Consider the following 23,011-nt stretch of genomic DNA (forward strand, 5'->3'; position numbering starts at 1 on the left):
AATGCATTATCTAATTTTTATTCTTGTAATCTGTTCGTTAAGTATTTAATGCCAACAGGTCCTAATAAATACATTGAGAAATTTAAGAAGATATTAGCTGTAAACTAGAACAACCCCGATTCAGAGCTGGCCATACTATCTACATCAATGCATGATTGCATGACCTTTACCTTGACCTGCCTTTTACCTTCTTGGGTCCCAGAAGAATTTAATTCACTGAACAAACTTTTGTTGATCTGTCACCTTCCTTCATAATCCAAATTCAAATCACTCATCCTAGTTCTTTTCAAAAAAAAAAAACAAAAAATCACTCATCCTATTTTATTTTATAAGGCACTGTTTAATACACAAGTAAAATCAATACTACAGGGGCATAGACTCTCTTGCTCTCTCCCTCACAGAGAATCAAACAAAATTAAAAACACAGTAGTATGAGAAAAAATTGGAATACACCAACTAGTGATTCCATTAAAAGGAGTTTAAATACATGGACTTCAATTAAGATTCAAGTATATAAAAAAATGCTAGTATTACTATTAAAAAGAATTATTCCTTTAATGCTTAACTGCATTATGGTGTATTAATATCTCACCCAGCACAGGTCACAGGTAATAGGGTGCTTTCATGAACATAAAATCTAATTCGTTCCACGTAACTGTCTTCTTGATTCCACTATCATTCTCTCAAACTTTATTAGTAAATATTTATTTTTTATGGGTCTTATTAAGGAAAATAATTAAGAAATCAATAACATTTTTTTTAATTGCATGCATTCAAAATCACTGTGAGAATGTATATAGAGTTTAATAGATATGTATTATGAATGTAACGTTTTTAAATTTTGAACCAATTAGAATATATCTTTTATAAAATTTGAGATAAAAATTATACAAGATAATAAACTTATTATACATAATAATTTATAGATTTGACAAAATGAATACTTTGATCCAACCCAACATGAAAAGTGATCAAGTTGAATTGTATTGGCCTGATGTTCATATAATTTGTTGATATGTTGGCTTGATTTGGCTTGTTGAGCCTCACCCAGCCAAATTGGTCTAATTTTCTTTTATAAGAAAAAATGAAATAAAAAAATATTAGACCAAATAGGATTGATGTTTGTGGATTTTTATTTTACAAATTCAGTTTTACTCATTTGGTCCATCAAGTTGGATCATATTGGTCTATCAAGTTGAACTAAATTGATTTGTTTCTTTTTTTATTGTAAATTAAAGTGTTCGACTCAACTTAGTCCATTAAGCTAACATGTTGGATTCATCATTTAAAAAAATTACATTCTCAATACATATAATATTTATTCATATATTAATAATATTTTTAAATAAAATTTTTTCACTTTTGATTTCTTAATTACAACTTTTGAGTACTAACATTTGTCTTTATTTTGTCTAACATTTCTTTTTAATTTTCTATTCCAAAATATCTTGAATGAAAATAAAGCAAGGGAACATGTTCCTTTTCACTCAACGGCTTAATAATGCTTGGAGGTTGCAAGGTACTATAATGCACAACAAATATCCTTAATTGCTAAACCTGCCACCTAATTAATTAATTTTTGTCTCCATTTTTGTTATTGATCACTTTCAAAGTAACATGAGCAGATCAAAAAGTGCCCACTGTACATAACAGCTTCTTCCCATAAATAGCACCGGTATCTATCACAAGCCCTCTAGCTGTGTGCACCCAATACCCAATTGGTAGATAGAAGAAATGGGAGGAAAAGGGTATGCTCTATGGCTCTTCATTATTGAAATCTTTGTCCATTTTTCCACATCAAGCAGTAGTAGTAGTGGCAACAAAGTTCCTGCAATAATAGTGTTTGGAGACTCCTCTGTGGACTCAGGTAACAACAACTTCATTCCAACCATTGCAAGGAGCAACTTTGAGCCATATGGTCGTGACTTTTTCAATGGAAACCCTACTGGCCGGTTCTCCAATGGACGCATTGCCCCTGATTTCATCTCTGAGGCCTTTGGCATTAAGCAATCAGTTCCTGCATACTTGGATCCTGCTTATAACATATCTGATTTTGCCTCTGGGGTGTGCTTTGCTTCTGCTGGAACTGGATATGACAATGCTACTGCAATGGTTGCTGTAAGTAATTGATTTCAACTAGTCACTCTTGAGATGCATTTTCTTTTATGAAAAATTATAAACATATATTTATTTCTCTGATCTATTTCATTTTCTTTGTTCGCTTTATTTTTTTTCAATCATGTCGCTTTTCACATTTATTACTTTCTATTTTTTCTTTCTTTCTTCCTATATCTCTTACTTCCATCCCAATCTATTCCATTTTAGGGTTTTTTTAGGGGTGGACAGTATCAGAGTTTTTTTTTTCTTAAAAAAATAATTCTTGGATGCACTTTAGGATCTACTTGGATTGAGAAAATAGGTTTTTATTTTTGTATTTCATAATTTTACAAGCTACTATAAAAAAATTCAATTTTTATTTTTATTTTTAAAGAAATACAAAAAATATTGAAAAATAAGATTTTGTTAATTTAAATAAAAAAAGTAAAAAATCTTATATTTTTATAATTATTTGGAAAACAACAGAATAGGAAATATTTTCTTAAACAAGACAAAACTTACCTTTTCTCGTAACTGTTTTGAGTTAAGTCGAAGATATTACCTGACAGCTTACACAAAGGTACTTGTACAGATAATATATTTGGGGTTAAAATATTTTTTTATTTTTTGGGTCTTAATGTACTTCTTTAAGTTTAAATTTTTTCACTTAAAGTGTTTATACTAGATCAATTGTTGAGTCAATGGGTTAAATTCAATTGATTGAACTGGGTAAGTTATTATAAACTTTTGATATTATTATTAATTCTCACATAAAAAAAAAGTTTATTATATTAATTTGACCAACTTATGCAATGCAACAAATTAACTGTAAAAGATATCACATCAAATGTTTGTCAAAATTAACATGGTCGTACAAATAATTGACAGGATAATCAATTTAACCTAATGGAGATAATTAAAATAATCAATATAACAAACTAAATAAAAAAAATATAATGACAGGTCAAAAGTATTATAGTTCAAGTATACTTTTTTCTTTAACTTTAGCTAATGCTAATAAGCTGTGCTAAAATTATTTATATCCTCAACCATTCTTTAATTTGAATTTTGCAGGATGTCATACCTCTATGGAAAGAAGTTGAGTATTACAAGGAGTACCAAAAGAAATTGAGGGCACATCTTGGTGATGAGAATGCCAATGAAATAATAAGAGAGGCTTTGTATTTGGTCAGCATAGGGACCAATGACTTCCTTGAGAACTACTACACACTCCCTGAAAGAAGGTGTGAGTTCCCTATTGTTCAGCAGTATGAGGACTTTCTCATAGGGCTTGCTGAAAGCTTCTTCAAGGAAATTTATGGCCTTGGGGCAAGGAAAATTTCTCTGACTGGGTTGCCTCCTATGGGGTGTCTACCACTGGAGAGAGCAGTAAACATTTTGGAGTACCATAATTGTGTGGAGGACTACAATAATTTGGCCTTGGAGTTTAATGGAAAGTTGGGGTGGTTGGTTACAAAGCTCAACAAGGACCTCCCTGGGTTTCAATTGGTTGATGCAAATGCTTATGATATCATACTGCAAATCGTTAAACACCCTTCTCGTTTTGGTAAGTTTTATATATGTCCATTAATTGCTCGTACTATATAGTAGTGTCTAATTTTTTACTCGAGTAGTAGTAAATTCCTTTTCCCTTGGGTGAAATTTCATTTATTATATAGTTCTCTTTAACTTCTAGCAATAGCAGAGATAATGCAAAGCAATTTATAGTCTAGAGATTCGTGTGTTATTTACTACTCCCTCCCTCTCATAATATTTGTTTGATTAAATTATTCATTTAATTTCATGATTCCTATATGCTTACCCTTCATAGTTAGTCTTTTTAATCTCTATAGTTTATATTTTAATTTTTTTTAGTTCCTGTAGTTTAAAAGTATTTTTTTAACCCTTATAGTTTGTATTTTAATTTTCTTTTAGTCCTTATAATTTGAAAATCATAGGGATTAAAAGAAGTAAGAATCATGAAACTATAGGGACTAAAAAGATCATTTTTAGACCTACAGAAAATAAAAAAGAATTAAAATATAAATTAGAATTAAAAAAACTATTTTTAAACTATAGGAACTAAAAAAATAACAATCATGAAATTATAGGAACCAAATAAGTAATTTAATCTATTTGTTTTGTTATACTCTATTTTTTTAATTATAGAAAAAAAGATAATAATAATTTTATAAAATTAATATTTTTTTCATTAATTTATTTATATATTTTATTATTGTTATTCATATCATAAGATATATAAGTGAAAAATAATTAATATTAAATTAAAATTTAAAATAATAATTATTTTAAAATTTATTTTTTTTCTCACTCGACAATTATTATGGCACATAAAAAATATTTTAAAATTGAATTAAATAATTAATGACGAATATATGTCATTTTAAAATATTAAATATTTATGTGATTCAGATATGCATGTAGTTTTACATGCATGATTGACTTAATGCACATAACTTTATAAAAAAATCATTAGAAGTGTATTTGATTTAACTTTTTTTTTACTTAAAATTTATTTTTAAATTCAAATTAAAAATAAGAGTTTAAAAAAATAGAATTTTTTGTCAGTGTTTATTTGTTTTTTTTTTTACGTAAAAGCACTTTTACGATAAAAGTTGTTTCGTAAAAAAAACTTTAAATTTATTTTAAAATATTTATCTAGTCCAATAAAAAAATATTTATAAAATAAAATATTTGAAAATTTTATTTATTTTTCATAAAATGAATTTAACGATGATAAAAATAAAAAAAATATGAAAATTACTTTAATGATGATAAAGTAAAATATATTAAAATTGTATATTTATTTTTTTATTTTTAAAAATGTTCAAAAGTATTTTAGTAATAATTTCTTCTGAAAATTAACTATTTATTTTTGAAAAGAAATTTTATATAAACAAATGTTTCGTTCAGCTTCTCAAAAAAAAAAAAAGCAGAAAAATAATTCGAGTCAAATGCTACCAGAAATCGGCTTTGTGGAGGGGATTTTAATAATTAGAAGTTATTTGATATCACATAATTCCCATCCCACCATTGTAAATTTGTAAAAAAAATAAAAACAAAAAAACGGCATTTGGTTGTCTCAAGCATATATAATTTTTAGTCTTGTCAACAATGTTGGTTACGAGGGAAATTGGGTCTCTCCGAGCACTATAAAAATTGAAAAACAGTTCATACCATGTCCCAAAAGTTAAAAATACTCTACGGAGCACATTGTTTTTTTTTTTTTTTTTTTTGAGAAATGAAGAACACCTTCTAAATCACATTAAGTATTTCTATTTTACTGGGTATAGTGTTGAGTGTTTTTTATTTTAATATTTTTATAGTCAACAAGAGTCACATTTGAGATTGTAATTAAACTCATACTTGACCCAAATCAATTGTGTTAATATAAATCCAACCCAATCAAGTCCGTCAACACATTCCAACTTGCCTATTTCTCCTTGAGCCGGAATGCTGGATCGAGGTGGTCCAATTGTCCCAACCTACATCATTACCCCGTCATAACTATACTGAAGGAAACTTATTTTTTGTGTCGTTTAATTTAATGCAATAAATTTAGTTTTGTACTTATCCTTATTTTTTCTCATTATTTTAATCACTATTCACAGAATAAAATAAACAAATAATCATGATAAAAAATAGTTATTTTAATCACTATTCCTATAATAAAGGTTATTTTATCTTTTTTTAATGTAATACTCCTAATAAATTAATAATGATAAAATTAATTTTGTAAAATTATTATTCTTTTTTGTGTATTTATTAACTTAATTTCTATAAAAAAAATTAGGAAGACACTTGTTAGAGAATAATGTGAGGATGATAGAAAGTCTCAACAGTCTATCACTATGTACATTGTTTTTTAATTAATTTGCAGGTTTTGAGGTAGCAGATACAGGATGCTGTGGAACAGGGAGATTTGAAATGGGTTTCTTGTGCGATCCTAAATTTACATGCGAAGATGCAAGTAAGTATGTATTTTGGGATGCATTCCACCCATCAGAAAAAACAAGTCAGATAGTCTCAAATTATTTAATAAAAAAATATCTAGCAAAGTTTCGTTGATTGAATTATAGTATATAGGGGGCACTCTGCTGTGTGATTTTGTCTAGCAAATGGCAATAGGCAAAACAGCTAAACATAATCATGTAATACATTGATATACTAAGTATATATAACATTCTGTGTCGTCGAAGTGGCGTCAATTCAATAAGATATGGAAAATAATAATCGCATATGTACGTAATAACTTTTATATGTTTACATATGTTTAAATAATTCTTGATCCCTCATTCAAAAATAAGACCAATATTTACTCGGCCCAAAATTATATGAAACTTCCTTTAATAGGGAACAAACTTAACAATCATAATCTGAGAGAATTCCACACCAAAGTTTGAAAGTAGTTACATATGACTATTAAGGATAACAAAGACATGGCCATAATAAAGACCGAAACATTCTCAGACACAAGGGATGATTCCGTTTGTTACAAACTTCTGCAAATACTCACCCACCATCCTTAGACGCACGTCCAATCTATTCTTAAATCAGAGGTTAATTAGTATGCATTTTCATATAGAAACAAGAGAATGCTAACGAAACTATCCAACATTCTCTTCTCAAAATTCTATTTGACTGACTAAAATTTGTTGAAAATTATCAATTTTGAAAAGATTCATTTCACATAGATCTACTAAAATTGGTGATAATTAATAAATTTCAGTTAATCACATAAAAAATGTTATAAAAATATTAGAAAAAATATCATTAATATCTTATTTATAAACAATGATAAGTCATTACATTTATATGTGTGGTTAAATGCAAAAAAGTATTGATTTTTTTTATTATTAAGGAGTTTTTCTTTATGGTCTAAAAATGCAGAGTCAAAAATTACAAAAGTTTTAAAAAAGAAAATGGATCGACCTTATAAAAAAATACAATATAAAGTAGGCCTTTTGACCAAAAGGGGTAATTTTATTTGAAATATATTAAAGGAGAGTAGTTTTTTAATTAATTTTCCAATGAGGATAAGTCATAAGGATTTTCACCGGTATAAAGTCATAAAATAATTCACAACTTTAACTTTTTTTTAGTGAAGTCATAAAAAATTTAATGTCTTTAGTTTCTTTTTTTCAAAATTGTTTATGTAAAGTCATAAATTTTTCACGACTTAAAGTCGTGCTAATTTTTTTTTAAAAAATAAATTAGTATTGAATGACTTTAAAGTCGTTTTAATTTATACGACTTCTCTACATTGTTTTGTTTAATATTTTTTATATTTTTATTACTAATGTTAAAGATTATTATTTGTTTTATAAATTAGAAAAAATGATGTAAACAAAAGACTTAACTTTAAATAAAAAAAAGCACAACACATATATTTGTTTAAGAAAAACATTAATAGTGGGATGATGTCCCACAACAAGTTCTTCTGGATATATGTCATGGTCTTTCATCTTGTTGCACTTGATTTGTTAGTGATTGTTGTTCTCTTGTTCTACGACCTCTTCCTCTTCTTGTTCTAGGATGATCACGTGTAACTGTTTGTTGTTGTTGTTGATGAATATCATCACTACCATAACCATCATTATCATCATCATCATTATTGTTGTGGTTATCATCATCTTCCTCCTCATCCTCATGATCCATGCCATGCATCTAAGTAGGATGATGGACGATAACAAGAGCTTGATGGTAGTAGGTTGTATGCAGATGACGAAGAATTGAAAATGGTAGCAAACATTTGTAAGTGTCCTTCAAAAACAGTTGAGATAGAAGGAACTTGAAATGAGTATTAAGACTTATATGATGAGACTCCCGATGTTTGAAAACTTTGTTCACATCATTGAGGCATATATCCAAAGAAGTCTGCTAGTTGATAAATAGATTGTGCATGTGACTGATGATGCTAGGGCATATATCTAGAAATAAGCATTGAAGGTACACTAGGTTCAACATGTGATTAATGGTGGTGATGAACTGGATAACACCGAAAATTAAGAATTATCAAGTTAGAAATAATAATGAATAATAATAACAATGATTTATGAAAATTCTTACGTAAACTTACAACCTCAATAGATGGTGTCCCTTCACGCAATATATATTGGCTAATTCGACGTATGTACCATTGCATATATTCTGAATTTTCATGCAAAATACCGTGGTGAACTTCACCTTGAACAATATAATCATTTCAATGATTTCATTTGTTAATCCAGTGATGATGATGACGGTAAGGCCAAAAAATATATGTTCTCCCTCTCATATCTATTTTGTTGAATTAATCTAAGTTTGGTGGCTCATCTAAAATATTTTTTCACAGTCCAAATTGTCTCATGATCCTATCTACTGCATGTCATTCCACAATTGCAAAGCATATGAGAGGTACTTTTGCACGAACAATCATAGATACCTCAACATTATTAATTAATCATCTTATTTGAGGTGCCTCATAAGGTGTCTATAAGAATTGCAAGATATATATTATTATTGTTACATATTTATTAATGAATAAGAAGCACAAAGAAATAATAAAAAATGAATCTCATTCATATGTAGTCTATCAAATATGATGTATATAAGTCTGACTGCATGGGTGGGAATGTTTGTTCGGCTCATTGTCCGAGACCATCTTTGTGCAAGAAGAAATCCAAGTCCTTGTTGTACTTCTTCGTCAGATAGGTCATCTATGCATGGGGCAATGCATTTAATATGGTCCTACGCCCATCATTGTAGTAGTAACAAACATCCTTTGATATCAATTTGTAAAGGCTTTACGACCCAATCTAGAGCTCAAAAAAGGAAAGCTAATACTACTGCACCCCAACTATAATGACTTGTCTCTATAAAATTTTCTAACAAAAGGAGATACATATAATGAACTCTTGCTCCTGATGTATCTACATCAAACATCCGCCTATGAGCATCATGATATGAGCTCTAGCATGTTGTGCAATCACAACATCATCAGCATCAATAGGAAGTTCTTGAAAAAAAATTTGCAACCACATAAATAAATCATTTTTCCTTTGATATACTTATTAGGTGGAATATCCCCTAATAAGGCCTGACAAGCAAGACGTACATCACTGGTACGGGCACCAGTTACAGGCAGTTCGTCAATCTTGAGGCTTAGTTGCAAGGCCACATCTTCTAAAATTATGGTTGTCTTCCATGTGGAAAATGAAATGTGTGTTTCGGGCCTTCAACGTTCAACCAATGCACTCATCAAATGTTGGTTGATATCAATATTCTCAACAATTACAAAACCAAAACCAGCTTTATTTATTAAATTTTGCATGCGATTATCTATTTGCTCCAAATGCATAAAAGCTTAGACAAAATTACACCTTGGACAAATCATTCTTTCTTCTCCCTCCCACACTTTATTGGAAATATGATTTTGTAAGCATAACAATGAGCCATCAATAGGTCCAGGTTGTATATGTGTCATTGCTTCACAAATAAAAACAAGAGATTGCAAGAAGGATGAATGAGGCGGGATGTTAGAAAGAGAAACAAGCTCCACAACAAAAGAAGGATGAATGAGGTGGGATGTGAGAAAAAAGGTCCAATGCGAAAGAAGTAGCCTTTGGTAGTGAAGTGATTCATCCTCATGATGACAAATATCTTGTGATGGCATGCCCTTATATCATTCAATTCCATACTTCCATTCCATCATTTATACAAACAGTAAATAAAATAGATATCCATAACATATGTGTAAAAACATAAAGAAGTGGAGAAGATTTGATTCTCACACACACACACACACACACGCACCAAATAATGAAAATTATGGTTAAAACTTTAAACTAAAACTTATTGAATTTCAAAAGAAAGAGTTTGAAGTAGTTGGATCTGGAGGATCTTTCACTTCAAGAAAAGTCACCAGAGCAGGACAGGTTATTATAATCATTGCTTCTAAAGATGAAAATTTACATGAAGAAGGAAATACATTGGAGAGCTTTGTTAGATTTTCAAGATAAACGTCCTTCAATTGAGAAAAGTTGGTTTTCCCTGTCATTCCTTCGTCTTTATGGATGATAATAATTTCCTCCAATGCCTCACATTCTGAAATGTCCATATATTTTAGCATTTGACACACTGGTAGCCAATTAAGAGACTGACATTGTTGCACTCATAGAATTTGCAGGTTTTGGTAGAACCTGAAAAATTTTCTATTAATGATTTGAGTTATTTTAGGTAGATTGGTCAAAATCAATTTATCTAGCAATTGCAAGATCCTTGTAGAATGAGATGTTTCACTGTGAATGTTGAAAACCAATTTCAATTCCATACAATAACTCATGATGAGTTTCTTTAAATTCCTCAACTCCTGTAATGTCTTAGAGGCAACAACACAAACCAATGAGTTACAATCATGTACTTATGTTCATTCAACTCAGAAAAAGACTTCTCGTCAATCATGGCCTCTTTATTTATCATTTTTCTATCATCAAAGTCTTTTGCAAATACAAACCTAGTTGCAAATTCTACTAAAGGACATTTTTCTATAATGAAAGTTTTCAAACTTGGAAATTCTAAAAATAATCGTCGTAAAAATAGGTCAATCTTGAGAGAAACTGGAACTCCTCCTTTCTCAGTGCTGGGAACTTAATTTTTTTGGTAAATAGTCATTTTCGTTCTTGATTGTGTAGAGCACTAACAAATTCGTCCCCCAAAAATAGAAATTTAAATTTTAGTCTCCAAAAGTGAAAAAAGTACGACAAATCCATCCACCGGTTAACTTTCGTCTATTACCGTTAATGAAAGAGTCTATGTGGCATAAAGGGATGGAAATGTCACAAAAATAATTGACAATATGAATGTTAAATAGATTAGACCAAATTGATAGTAAGTTACCATGGGACCAAAATGTCAGTTAGTTATCATTGGATCAAAATGTCAATAATTTTCCATTGGGCCAACATATCAGTAAATTTTTTTGGACCAAAATGTCGACCAAAATATTAGTACGTTTCCATTGGACCAAAATGTCAGTAAGTTATCATTGGATCAAAATGTCAGTACATTTTCATTTGACTAATTTGTCATACCCCAAATTTCATTTCATTTAAGGGTAAAATATCATTTAATCTTCATCTTTTTCTTCTTTTTTTTATCGTTGGAAGCATAACATTACAATAAACACTTAAAAAATAGGAAAACAAACATAAGTTAGAACATACATAATAATAAGTATTAATATTGATTAATAAGCATAATTACTTTAAGAAACATTGTAACTCAAATGCAACCACAACACTAGTAACATATATTTTAAAATTTGATTGATTATTTTTATTTTTGCTTACATGTTATTTATGTTAGATGTTACATAGTTGTGGGATGAGATTATCTGCCCTCAATATGCTCCACAAGTTGAACAACCTCCGGCTAATTTTGAAAGTACTCCAACTCCTAATGTTGAAGGTACTCCAACTCCAACTACCACTCAAGGTACTCCAACTCCTAGTGTTGTGAGTGAATTTTACATATAATTGATTAGTTATTGTTAAATTTTGTTATGCATAACCAACCACCATTTATAATTGTTGTAGGAAACAAACTTCATACCTCCACCATTGTTAACTATGTTTAGACCACCTCCAATTAGGCCTTCAACATCAATTTGAATTATATTTCCAGATGTATCATTTCATGGGATGAACCAACTGAATTACATAAGCTTCATACCCACACCAAGGCTGCCTCGCCACCAAGATTCAAAGAAGTGAAATATGAGATATGTTTGTCTTTTGTTTATAGTAGATTCTGACTAATTATTATAATTTGAATAAATTTGTAATAATTAGTACACAATTACAATGTTTATTTTTGTACAATGGTAGAATGTTTATTTTGAAAAATTTCTATCGTGATAGCATTATGTAATGGTAAAATCAAGTTGGGTCTCATTTTTTTGTAAGGATTAACTTAATGGTTCTGTATTTTTGTTTAAGTATCATATTTTGGGTAAAGTATTATCACATTAGAAATTTTATAGTAACAGACAAATTATGTTTATTAATCAATGTTATACTTATTATTATGTTTGTTCTAACTTATGCTTGCTTTCCTATTGTTTAAGTGTTTATTGTAATGTTATGCTTACAACAATAATGAAGATTAAATTATATTGTATCCTTAAATGAAATGAAATATGGGGTTTGACAAATTAGTCCAATGGAAACATATAGACATTTTGGTCCAAAAAAAAATTATTGAAATTTTGATCCAATGGAAAATTACGGACATTTTGGTCCAATGATAAATTATTGACATTTTAGTCCAATGAAAACGTACTGACATTTTGGTCTAAAAAAAGAAATTACTAACATTTTGGTCCAATGGAAAATTATCGACATTTTAGTCCGATGATAACTTACTGACATTTTGGTCCAATCTATTCTGTAGTCATGTTGGTAATCATTTTTGTAATATTTTTGTCCCTCCATATCCCGTAGGCTCTTTTATTAATGGTATGGATGAATTTGTCGCATTTTTTTTTCACTTTTGGGACTAAAATTTAAATTTCTATCTTTTGGGGACGAATTTGTCACTACTTTACATATTCACAAACAAAAATGACTATTTACCTATCTGGGTTTGAGGTCAAGATACTACTTTATTTAACTTGTCATATGTCTCTAATATTAATTCATTTAGTTGGTGGAGCTTTGTTGCTTCATCATCAACGATTAGATATAGCAAAGAGGGGCAACTTTTGATGTGTATTATTTGTAGATTTTCAAGGCCAAGATATCTTCCTGGAATTAATGGAACTCCATATGTAATATTACAACCAATATAGTTATGTTAATTTTAGTTCCTTTAGTGGCTGAAATATTTTTTGTACCCATCCTCATCAATGATAACTTCTCTATGTTCAAACAGAAACTTTAATGTTTTGCACTTCTCAATGTTGATAGATTCGAGTTTGTTTGACCTAGACAAGAGTGTGTTTAGCCTTTCATCATAATTTTTTGCCCCAAACAGTATCAGGTTGATGAAATGTGAAGGCTTAACATTAGCAATTGCCTTGCTTAATTCCTCATTGTCAACAATATTGTACTTAGTAATAGTTGAGAATTCATCCTGCAAGATTTTTCCACTCTTTTTATCATTTTGTGCATCTTTGAATTCAAGCATCATGTCAAAGACTAGCCAAATATCCAATTCCTTGGAAGAGGTAACTTGGTCCCTAATTTTTTTAAGGTAATTAAAACTATTTTTGAAATAAAAAAAATCCAGTTCTCTTATAAATTTTTTTAATTATCTAAAGCTCTCTAATTAGTTCTCATTTTTTTTCTAAATATTTAGAAGTTTATAATGAATTTAAGATAAAAAACAATTTTGGAAGTAAAAAGTTAGTAAAAATTTAATAAAATATGTATGGATTTGAAAAAGGAAAATTTTGAAAAAACAATTAGTCAAAATTTAAAATTTTTGAGTTGAAAAAGATTTTAAAATAATTGAATCAATTTAATTTAATTATAATCATTTGTGGCATATATATATATATATATATATATATATATATATAGACAAATTTAATTAGTAATGTGTCACTATAAATTACTAATAAGTTGATATTTGTTAAGAATACGACGTTGGTGTTTGCATTCAAGGAGTATTATTCTTTTTAAAATTATATGTATAGCCACCGCACATAAACATTGGAAAATTATCTTCAATTATATATGCTATAAATTATGTGTATTTTTCAGAATGCATAGATTAATAACTATACTCAATAAGTTCTAAAAGGCATATAGAGGTTAATATACTAGCTAGGGAAATTACAATTAATAATGGAAGAATTTAAATAATTTTTTTAAAATAAATTGTTGCTAAAATTTACTAATCCTGAAATTAGAGAAAATTTGTTAGTACTAAATTTAATCATTATTTATATTCATTAATTTTTAAAAGTAATAAATTCTCACACTTATTACATACCCCTTCCGACCGTGGAACCCAAACTGTTTGGCTCCTTTGAATCCTGGAAATGGAAGATACTCCCAGACAATATCTTCAATTTTGATCAGTGCGTCCATAATATACCAATGTTTTGGCTTGTTGGTATGTCAGGTCTTTTACTTCGAATGGAAGAAACTCCGGTGTTCTTTTACAGAAAAAGCTGAAGTAATATAACAGTCCTATATTAGCTTAGTACTATGAGGAGAAAAGAAGAATATATAATACTAGTTAAAAGAAATCATGTCGTGCGACTAGTAATTAAAAATATTAAAGAAAAAAATTAATTAAAAATTATGATGATAGTATGTAGTGTAAAGAAAATCACAATAAATTATGTTGATACATTTTTCATAAAAAATAAAATCTTTTTTATTCTTTAATCCGTGTGCTTAAGACATTAACTAACATTTTTAATGAAGTGATTATTTTATTAATAATTCTCAGTTGAGTTTTAGATTTTTAAGTTTAAACAGTGTTTCATTTTGTCTTTTCTAATTTATTAATTCTATTCGGAGTTGTGATTTAAAAATTCAAAATTAGATCTAAAGTTTGAAAGCCATTTCAAACTCATCTCTTTTTTTTTTTTTTGTAATTTAGTATCTTTAATAGAGTTTTTTCCTTTAAATTATGTTTTTTTAATTATCTACAAAGTTGAAACTCAAATCTGTGTTGGCAAACTTGTTTATTCAGCAACTATTAAGATAAACTTAATAATGAGAGATTACCATAGATACATGAAGATTTAAGTTTATTGTATGTTAAAAAATATTAATCTATTTAGTAAAAAAAAATAGTCTTAAGATTTTGAATGCAACTCAATTTTTACCCTGCCATACACGGGTAAACAAATGGTTTAAGTGTTTTTATTTAGATTTTATCTTTTATTTAATTGTAAACTCAATTTTTACTTGTTTTTTTTATCTAATTGAGGTTGCAATTTTATCTAAATGGATTTACTTTTATTTAATGGAACTAAAAAATTAAGAAATATTTAGAAAGAAAATATTTAAAATATGAAAAACCACAATAGAATTTATAGAGCATGTATAGTAATTAACTTGTACATAACATATATGTAATAAATTTTGTTTACATTAAATTTAAACATAAATATCTAAATATCTAAGAGTATATATATATATATATATATATATATATATATATATATATATATATATATATATATATATATATATATATATATTCTAGTGTATTTTTCATCATGTGACAAAGATGTTTTGAAAGATAAACATTATTCATAAAAAAATTTGTATACATTAAATTTAAATATAAATATCTAAAAATCTCTTAATAATAAAAAATCAATGATTATAAAAACAATATTAATCATTACAATTGTCCTAGGATGGTGGTTACCCATGTGATAAATAGATATTAATATAGATTAGGATAACATAAATAAAATATATAATAGTTTAGAAATAGAATATTAATACTTTCACATTCAAAAAGTAAGGATATACGTTTTGATATAAAATAAATCTAAATATCTTTCATATAAAATTTATATACATTAAATTTAAATATAAATATCTAAGAATATATTGACATAAAAAACTGATAATTGTTGGAAGAAAATTCACTCAAAGGATTTGTCCTAATATAGAGACCTGTACATGGATGAATATAAATATAGATTATCACAACATAAATAAAATATATAATAGACTAAAAAAATATATTGTTCATACTTTAAATTAAAAATATATATTTTGATATAAAAAGAATATATAAAAAAAAACTAATCATCCCAAAAGATTTGTTGATAACTCATGTGAAAGATAGATATAAATATGGATTAACACAACATAAATAACACATATAATTATTTAAAAATAAAATTTTTATACTTTTAGATTTAAAAAATGAAGGATGTTTTGATATAAAAAGACATATAAACATCACTCATATAAAGATTGTGTACATTAAATTTTAATATAAATATCTAAAAGTCACTTGACATAAAAAAATACAATGATTATAAAAATAATTAATCACTCAAATAGATTTGTCCTACTGTGTGATTACATGTGTGTCAGATAGATATAAATATGAATTAGCGCAACCTAAATAGAACATATAATTGTGTGAAAAATATAATTTTTATATTTCAAATTAAAAAAATAAAGGATATTTTGATATAAAATGAATTTTAAACATCATTCATATAAAATTTTATACGTTAAAATTAAATATAAACACCTGAGAGTCTTTTGACATAAAAATCAATGTTTGTAAAAACAAATCATCCAAGTTAATTTACCCCTGGTATGCATATTTCTTGAACAGATGAATATAAATATGGATTAGTGCAACTTAAATAGAATATATAATAGGTCAAAAATATTCTTTTTATACTTTCAAATTAAAAAAAAATAAGGGTATTTTTATATAAATTTTGTATACATTAAATTTTGGTATAAATATCTAAGAGTCTCTTAACATAGAAAATCAATAATAATAATAATAATAATAATAATAATAATAATAATAATAATAATAATCCCAATGATTTGTTCCAGTATGGTTACACGTGTGATAGATGAATTTAAATATGAACTAGCAAAATATAAGTAGAATATATAATTATTTAAAAAATAATAATTTTTTACACTTTAAAATTTGTCATAAAATGAAGGATGCCTTGATATGAAAAGAAATATAAACATCATTCAATTAAAATTAAATTAAATTAATCATCCCAATATGTTTGTTCTAGTGTGATTATCTATGTGGTAGATGGATATAAATATGCACTAATGCAACATAAATGGAAGATTAAATTGTTAAAAAATATAACTTTTGGTATTTTCAAACTTACAATAATGAAGACTATTTGAATATAAATAAATTTAAATATTATTTGAATAAAATTTGTATAATTAAAATTAAATATAAATATGTAAGAGTCTCTTGATATAAAAAAATAATAATTAAGCATATAAATAGATTTATCTTAGTATAGTTTCCATGCAATAGAAGCATATAAGTATGGATTAACACAATAAAAATAAATAAATTAACACTAATTTTACTCACAGCAAAATAAGATGGTTCTAATTTCATCCACTTTACCTTTTTAATTTCAATCATTCCCAATTTTTCTAATTTCTCTAATACAATTAATATGAAAATGCATAGAGAATAATTATAAATGGTAGAAATTTGGGTATTTTGGTTTCTTTGTCATGAAAATACTTATTTTGTAAAAACTAATAATATTCTTTTCCGGTGAAAATATTATAGTCTATTTCTTTGCTCAACTAAAAAAAATACTAGATTTGCCACTGATCATACCTATCCATCTAATTGATATATGTAATGTTATTTTTATTATTTAAAATGTAAATTGATAAAGTTACCTACCCATTTTCTTTTTACTAAATTTTTTACATTCCTATAAAAAAATGAAGGTTGTTTTAATATAAAAATAAATTTATATACTAATCATATAAAAATTGTATAATTAAAAATTAAATATAAATATATAAAAATCTCTTCATATAAAAAACAATAATTAAGCACCCAAATGGATTTATGTTACTATGTTACCTTGTGACGAAAGGATACAAATACAGATTAACACAACAAAAATAAATAAATTGACACTAAGTTTACTTACAGAAAAATAAAATCTTTTTTTGGTATTATTGTATGAAATTCTTTTTTTTAATTATTAATTCATAAACAACCATATATAGTTGTATTAATTAAAAAAATATAATCAATATATGATATTTACGATATCAACCTTCAAATTGATAAGTTGAAATTAATTTATAGCATATATAAATAAACAAAACATGCCAGATTTATTTTTATTTCATGATACAAATATAAATATATAATTGGTCATTTACAATATTTATACATGTGTGCGGATACAATTTTGTATAATCAGGCCTTTTCACACTATAAGGAATAAGTTTTTTAGTGACAACCAAAAATTGTTGCATTGGTATAAGCCAAAACATCATATGTATATAAAACTATTCCAACATATATTTGTTTTTGTCGTCAATTAATTTGCTATACCTTCAGTTTTGTCTCTATCAATATAGATTTTAGTGACAAATTTTAAGGTTATTAGAAAAGTACTTTATCATGTAACTACAATTTTATCTACCGTTAGTATAAGTTTTAGTCACCAATAATAATTTTCAATACTTACCATTTTAACATTTTTTTTAGATTATAGTGACGAAATTTAAGATTGTTACACGATAACATATATTTATTGTTTATCTTTCATTAATATTTGGTTTTAGATGATAAAATGGGATACCCAGTCCAATAGAAGTTGTGAATTATAGCAAGTTGGGCTGAAAAAAAAATCTGAATTTCATGGGAAACTACTATTGGTTCCTATCAAATTAGTTTTTGCCCTACCACGTTCTGAAAACTCTTTTTTGCCCCTCATTTCAAAACTCCTCCTCTCCTTCTTCGCTCTCCCCCCCTTTCTTGGCACTCATCTCTCTTCTCTTTTCCTTTTCTCCTCTCAACCTTTTCTTTCTTCCTCTTCTTCCCTTCCCCAACTTCTCTCCTTTTCAACCATCCTCCTTCACCTCCCAACCGCGCCCAACTCTTCTCCCTCTCCTTCCCCAACTCCTCTGAGGTACCTTTTTTTATTTCACAAATTTGCCTTCAACAGAATCGTGATTCCATTGTAGACATAGCTACAACATAATCACGATTCCATCTATATTTTTCTAGCAAAAATAGGTAACAAAATCATGATAACATTGTGTATTTTGACATAATAGAGCCTATTTGATTTTGGGTTTGGAAAATCACAACAAAATCATTATTCCGTTGTGACAGTGGAAAACAATATAGCAAAATCACGATTCCATTGTATGTTTCACCAAAGAGTATAACAAAATCACAATTCCATTATGTGTTTCATTAGAATGCACAACGAAATAAATACACAATGAAATCGTGATTCTATTGTGCATTATGATGAAACACACAACGAAATCATTCTGTTGTATATTTTTTTATTACTTTTAGACAAATTTAATGTTTTTTTATTTATTTTATTGTCTTAGTTAAATATAATTGTTTATTATAATGACTTTTTTTTTCATTTTTTATAGATGGTTCGCATGAAGCAAACATCATATATTATTGGACACGACCCCTCCCATGAAGGCCTATCATAGCAAGGGGAAGACATGCTAGCGCTGTGATGATGAGCCTCGATAATAGGCAGAGCCAAAGCCACAGTCAGGCCAACTACTGGTAGGATCATTGGACCTCTATCCAAAGGAGGACTAGTTGATTGTTCCTTCTTCAGTCTATAGGGTCCATTGTGTTAGGCATGTTTAGATCCATCAAGAGCGGCCAAAGGTGAAGCTTGTAAGCTATGATGGCTAGGTGCTACTGTCCCCTACACATCCGTAAATCATGGTTTACATGGACCAATTGGGGTTAGCAGCCCTTGCTATGTGCGTGGTATCATGTCACAAACAAGGGCTTGGTGAATGAGTTTTTTGAGAGGTAGCACCAGGAGGCATCTTCCTTCCAGTTGTCCGTTGGAGAAATGATCATCACTCTAGATGATTTGTCTTGTCTACTGCACTTGCCTATGACACGTAGGCCCCTTGATCATATGCCATCATTCTTTGTCAGAGAGGCAGTGAAGACCTTGCTAATGACTCATCTGGGCATTCCAACAGAGACGAAGGCTTTTATGGTGGCAAACGCAAGTGCCATGGTGAGGTTGGCATGGCTAGAAGACCTTTATCACCGCTACATTGAGTCAGGCTCTTAGGCTACAATGACTTATCTCATGCACTTGATCAACAATATGATATTTGCCATAAGTTCTCGACTTGCATTCATGTCGCCTATTGCCAGTACCTCAACAACCTGGATGCTTGCCATAAGTACCATGGCAAGTAACTACTCTAGCATACTTGTACAACCATCTCTCCTAAGTGAGCTAGTATAGCCGCAAGTAATGTGGAGGTTATATGACATTACTCATGGTAAGTAAATTATTTTAGTATTTTAATTTATTTTTTTGTTGTAATTAATATTGTTTACAGTCATGGGTATTTGTGCATCTGCCCATTGTTAGCTACTCAGAGTTGGAGGATTATGTGATGAGGGATGTGATAACCACCAGATAGAAGCCAATGAACGATACCAAGCATGCCCTTCGAGTCAGGTAGAGACTAGATTACTTACAAATGGATGTTGCCTTGTGGTGTCCATATGAAGACCACAGGGTAGTGAGGCCTTTTGCACAACTGCCCTCTTTCTCTGGCTTCATTCGATGTGGGACTAACGTGAGGACATATCATCCAAAGGTGTTGGGGGAATTTTGGCCATGTCCAGAGGATTCCACGCTAGCCACCTCCCCGTCCTACCTATCATCTTTGTGATTGAGCATGGGCAGAGTGACAACAACATATCATTCCTCTTGGGGATGTTGTGGCACCTGAGGGTCCTTGGGCTTGCACCTATGACTATCTACCTTGATTTTACAAGGTTTCCCATCCCTATGTCATTCCATCGAAGGATGGACAACCACCATGTGGTCTTGTACGTTTATCGCCAACCTAGGCAGCCATTGATTGACTATGTACCAGGTGGAGACTACTCTTGTCTGGTAATGCAAATTGGATTTGGTTGAGCTTTTTTCTACTTTGTCATCGAAAAAGTAGTTACTAATTGTAATGTAATTGTTATTGCAAGATCAATTCCGAATACCGTCAAAAGCTATGTAGAGCTTATTGGACCGTAGAGTTGTGCTAAAGGGCACAAGTCATCATTAGTTCATACAACAAGCTTTGGAATTGTTGCAAGAGGGCTTAGTAGTTGGGTGCAACTTAGACACATAGAGACCCAAGTAGAGGACTAACAAGAAGGGTGGCAGAGGTGGTTGACGTTTCTTATTATTGTTATTAGTATATTTTGATGTATTATGCATAATTTTTGTTGTTTTGACATTTTTTTTAGTTTATGCTGTGGTTGAATTACTTTTTTTGTGTTCAACAACTGTTTAAACAACACACGCCAAGTAAGAACAACTTTTCTTCAATTGGTTCATAAAAAAAATATCAACATCAACAACTAAAGAAGCACCTATAATGCAAACTTTTCTTAAAAAAACCAATGAACGATTTTTATAAAGTAAAACATAACTACACAGATTTATCATACATTAAAGTATTGATTTCATCAGCAGATTTGGGTTTCGTTGGTTTGAACAATAGAGCAAAGACTTCATCTAGAGATTAGCCAAAAGTTGCATTCAACTCAATTGGACCTTTGCTACTAAATTCTGAAAAGATGAAAAATATTTTCCCACATAATCGTCATGTTTAAGCTCCATACACTCATATTCAACACAATCATCACCTACATAAATGGGTTGGCGGTAAAAAAGGTCAAGTAAAATTCTCTTACCTTCAATGGTGTCCATAATTATTTTCCTTAAAACATCAAATGACATTCCTCACTTATTTTGATCATCAAATGACATTCCTCACTTATTTTGATGACTTTAGAATGAATATGGCATTCAAACAATACCCCTTTAGATGATGAAATCATGTCACCATCGCAATACACAACAACATGTATGTTCTCCATGTTTTCAACAATATGGTGAATATTAGGGAAAGAAAAGCAATTGGAACTCTGGGAACAGTGATAACCAAGCTTCTGATCTAAGCAATAGCAATTGGAACTCTAACAAATCCTCTTGGAGTTTTGGGAATGAAAACAAGAATTCTAACTAGAGTTTTGGGGATCTTAGAAATAAAGAATTCTAACTAGGGCAGGAGAAGCAATAACAACTGGAACACAACAAATGCCTCAAGCGATGATGGTGTAAATGAAGGTTCAAATGAAAATTTTGATGGAATAGGTGGTGGGAACTGGAGAGGTGGTTACCAAGGTAAAGTGGCTCCAACAAAGGTGACTTTAGAGGTAGACATTTTTGGGGTAGAGGAGAACACAATGGCTTTGGTCTAACAATACAGACACTAATTTAGACTATTTCTATATTTAATATAGTTGGTATGTGTATAAAAAATAGTGTTCAGTCAATATGTCTAAAGAAAAGCAGTATTCGGTTAATAAATGCAGTGTTGCAGTGTCTAATCCATAAAAAAAAATGTATTTTTTCCTTTTTTATTCAATTTTTAAAAAACAATACAACAAAATCTCAATTTTGACGAAATTACAATTCCGTTGTGATACGTGGGTGCGAATTTAAGCATTCAATGGAATCAAAATTCCATTGTGTATTTTATTCAACGAAATCATGATTCCTTCGGAAGGACATTTTCAGAATAAAAAAAAATTGTCAACTAGGGATGACAAAGTGTACTCGAATCCTATGGATACCTGCAAAAATATCTGCTAGCAAGGCGGGTAATTACCCGCAATATTTGGATTGGGTATGGGGTGAGTATATACCCACAAATTTACACAGATATGGGTGCGGATACATATACTATAATACCCAACCCATCCCACCCCACACATATTATATCATATATATATATATATAATTTGTCGTGAAAAATAATTATATTTTTATGACTACTACTCTAAGTCTCTAATCTCTAATAGTATCACTATTAGAGAGTGGAAAACACTAAACCTTTAATTAGAATTTTTGTTAAGCGATTAGAACATTAACTTTAACAAATGATATGTTGAATGATTATCTTTATAATTTCATTTATTTATGACTTGAATTTTGATGAACCAATATTATGTTTATTTGTTTTTAATATTACGTGTGCATTCTTTTAATGTTATGTTTGAATTATTTAAGAATAAATTTTATTATAATTGTAGTAATTGTTTTAATTAATTTTATCATTAAATTATTATTATTAACCTTTTATAT

At 28.7% G+C, this 23,011-nt stretch overlaps 1 protein-coding gene across 5 annotated transcripts; it reads left to right on the plus strand.

The window, feature by feature from the left end:
* The first annotated feature begins 1,683 nt into the window (after nt 1-1,683).
* LOC114395334 (GDSL esterase/lipase At2g42990-like) lies at nt 1,684-12,042 on the plus strand. Of its 5 annotated transcripts, none has more exons than XR_003662997.1 (5): nt 1,684-2,118; nt 3,172-3,664; nt 5,999-6,088; nt 11,464-11,592; nt 11,694-12,042. XR_003662997.1 is itself a non-coding variant. In XM_028357084.1 (4 exons), the coding sequence occupies exons 1-4, from the start codon at nt 1,735-1,737 to the stop codon at nt 11,472-11,474; spliced, it is 978 nt and encodes a 325-aa protein (XP_028212885.1). In that variant the 5' UTR covers nt 1,684-1,734; the 3' UTR covers nt 11,475-11,593. The 5 variants fall into 5 exon arrangements, 3 of the variants coding, with proteins under 3 accessions (XP_028212885.1, XP_028212886.1, XP_028212884.1); XR_003662998.1 differs by having other exon boundaries at nt 11,475-11,592; XM_028357084.1 differs by lacking the exon at nt 11,694-12,042 and having other exon boundaries at nt 11,464-11,593.
* The last annotated feature ends 10,969 nt before the right edge of the window (nt 12,043-23,011 follow it).

This window comes from Glycine soja, chromosome 18, assembly GCF_004193775.1.
Source record: "Glycine soja cultivar W05 chromosome 18, ASM419377v2, whole genome shotgun sequence".
NCBI lineage: Eukaryota > Viridiplantae > Streptophyta > Magnoliopsida > Fabales > Fabaceae > Glycine > Glycine soja.

Coding starts and splice junctions, on each gene's coding strand:
- LOC114395334 (XM_028357083.1), top strand. CDS start 1,735: ATGGGAGGAAAAGGGTATGCTCTATGGCTCTTCATTATTGAAATCTTT. Junction 2,119..3,171: donor ATGCTACTGCAATGGTTGCT/GTAAGTAATTGA, acceptor TGAATTTTGCAG/GATGTCATACCTCTATGGAA. Junction 3,665..5,998: donor TAAACACCCTTCTCGTTTTG/GTAAGTTTTATA, acceptor ATTAATTTGCAG/GTTTTGAGGTAGCAGATACA.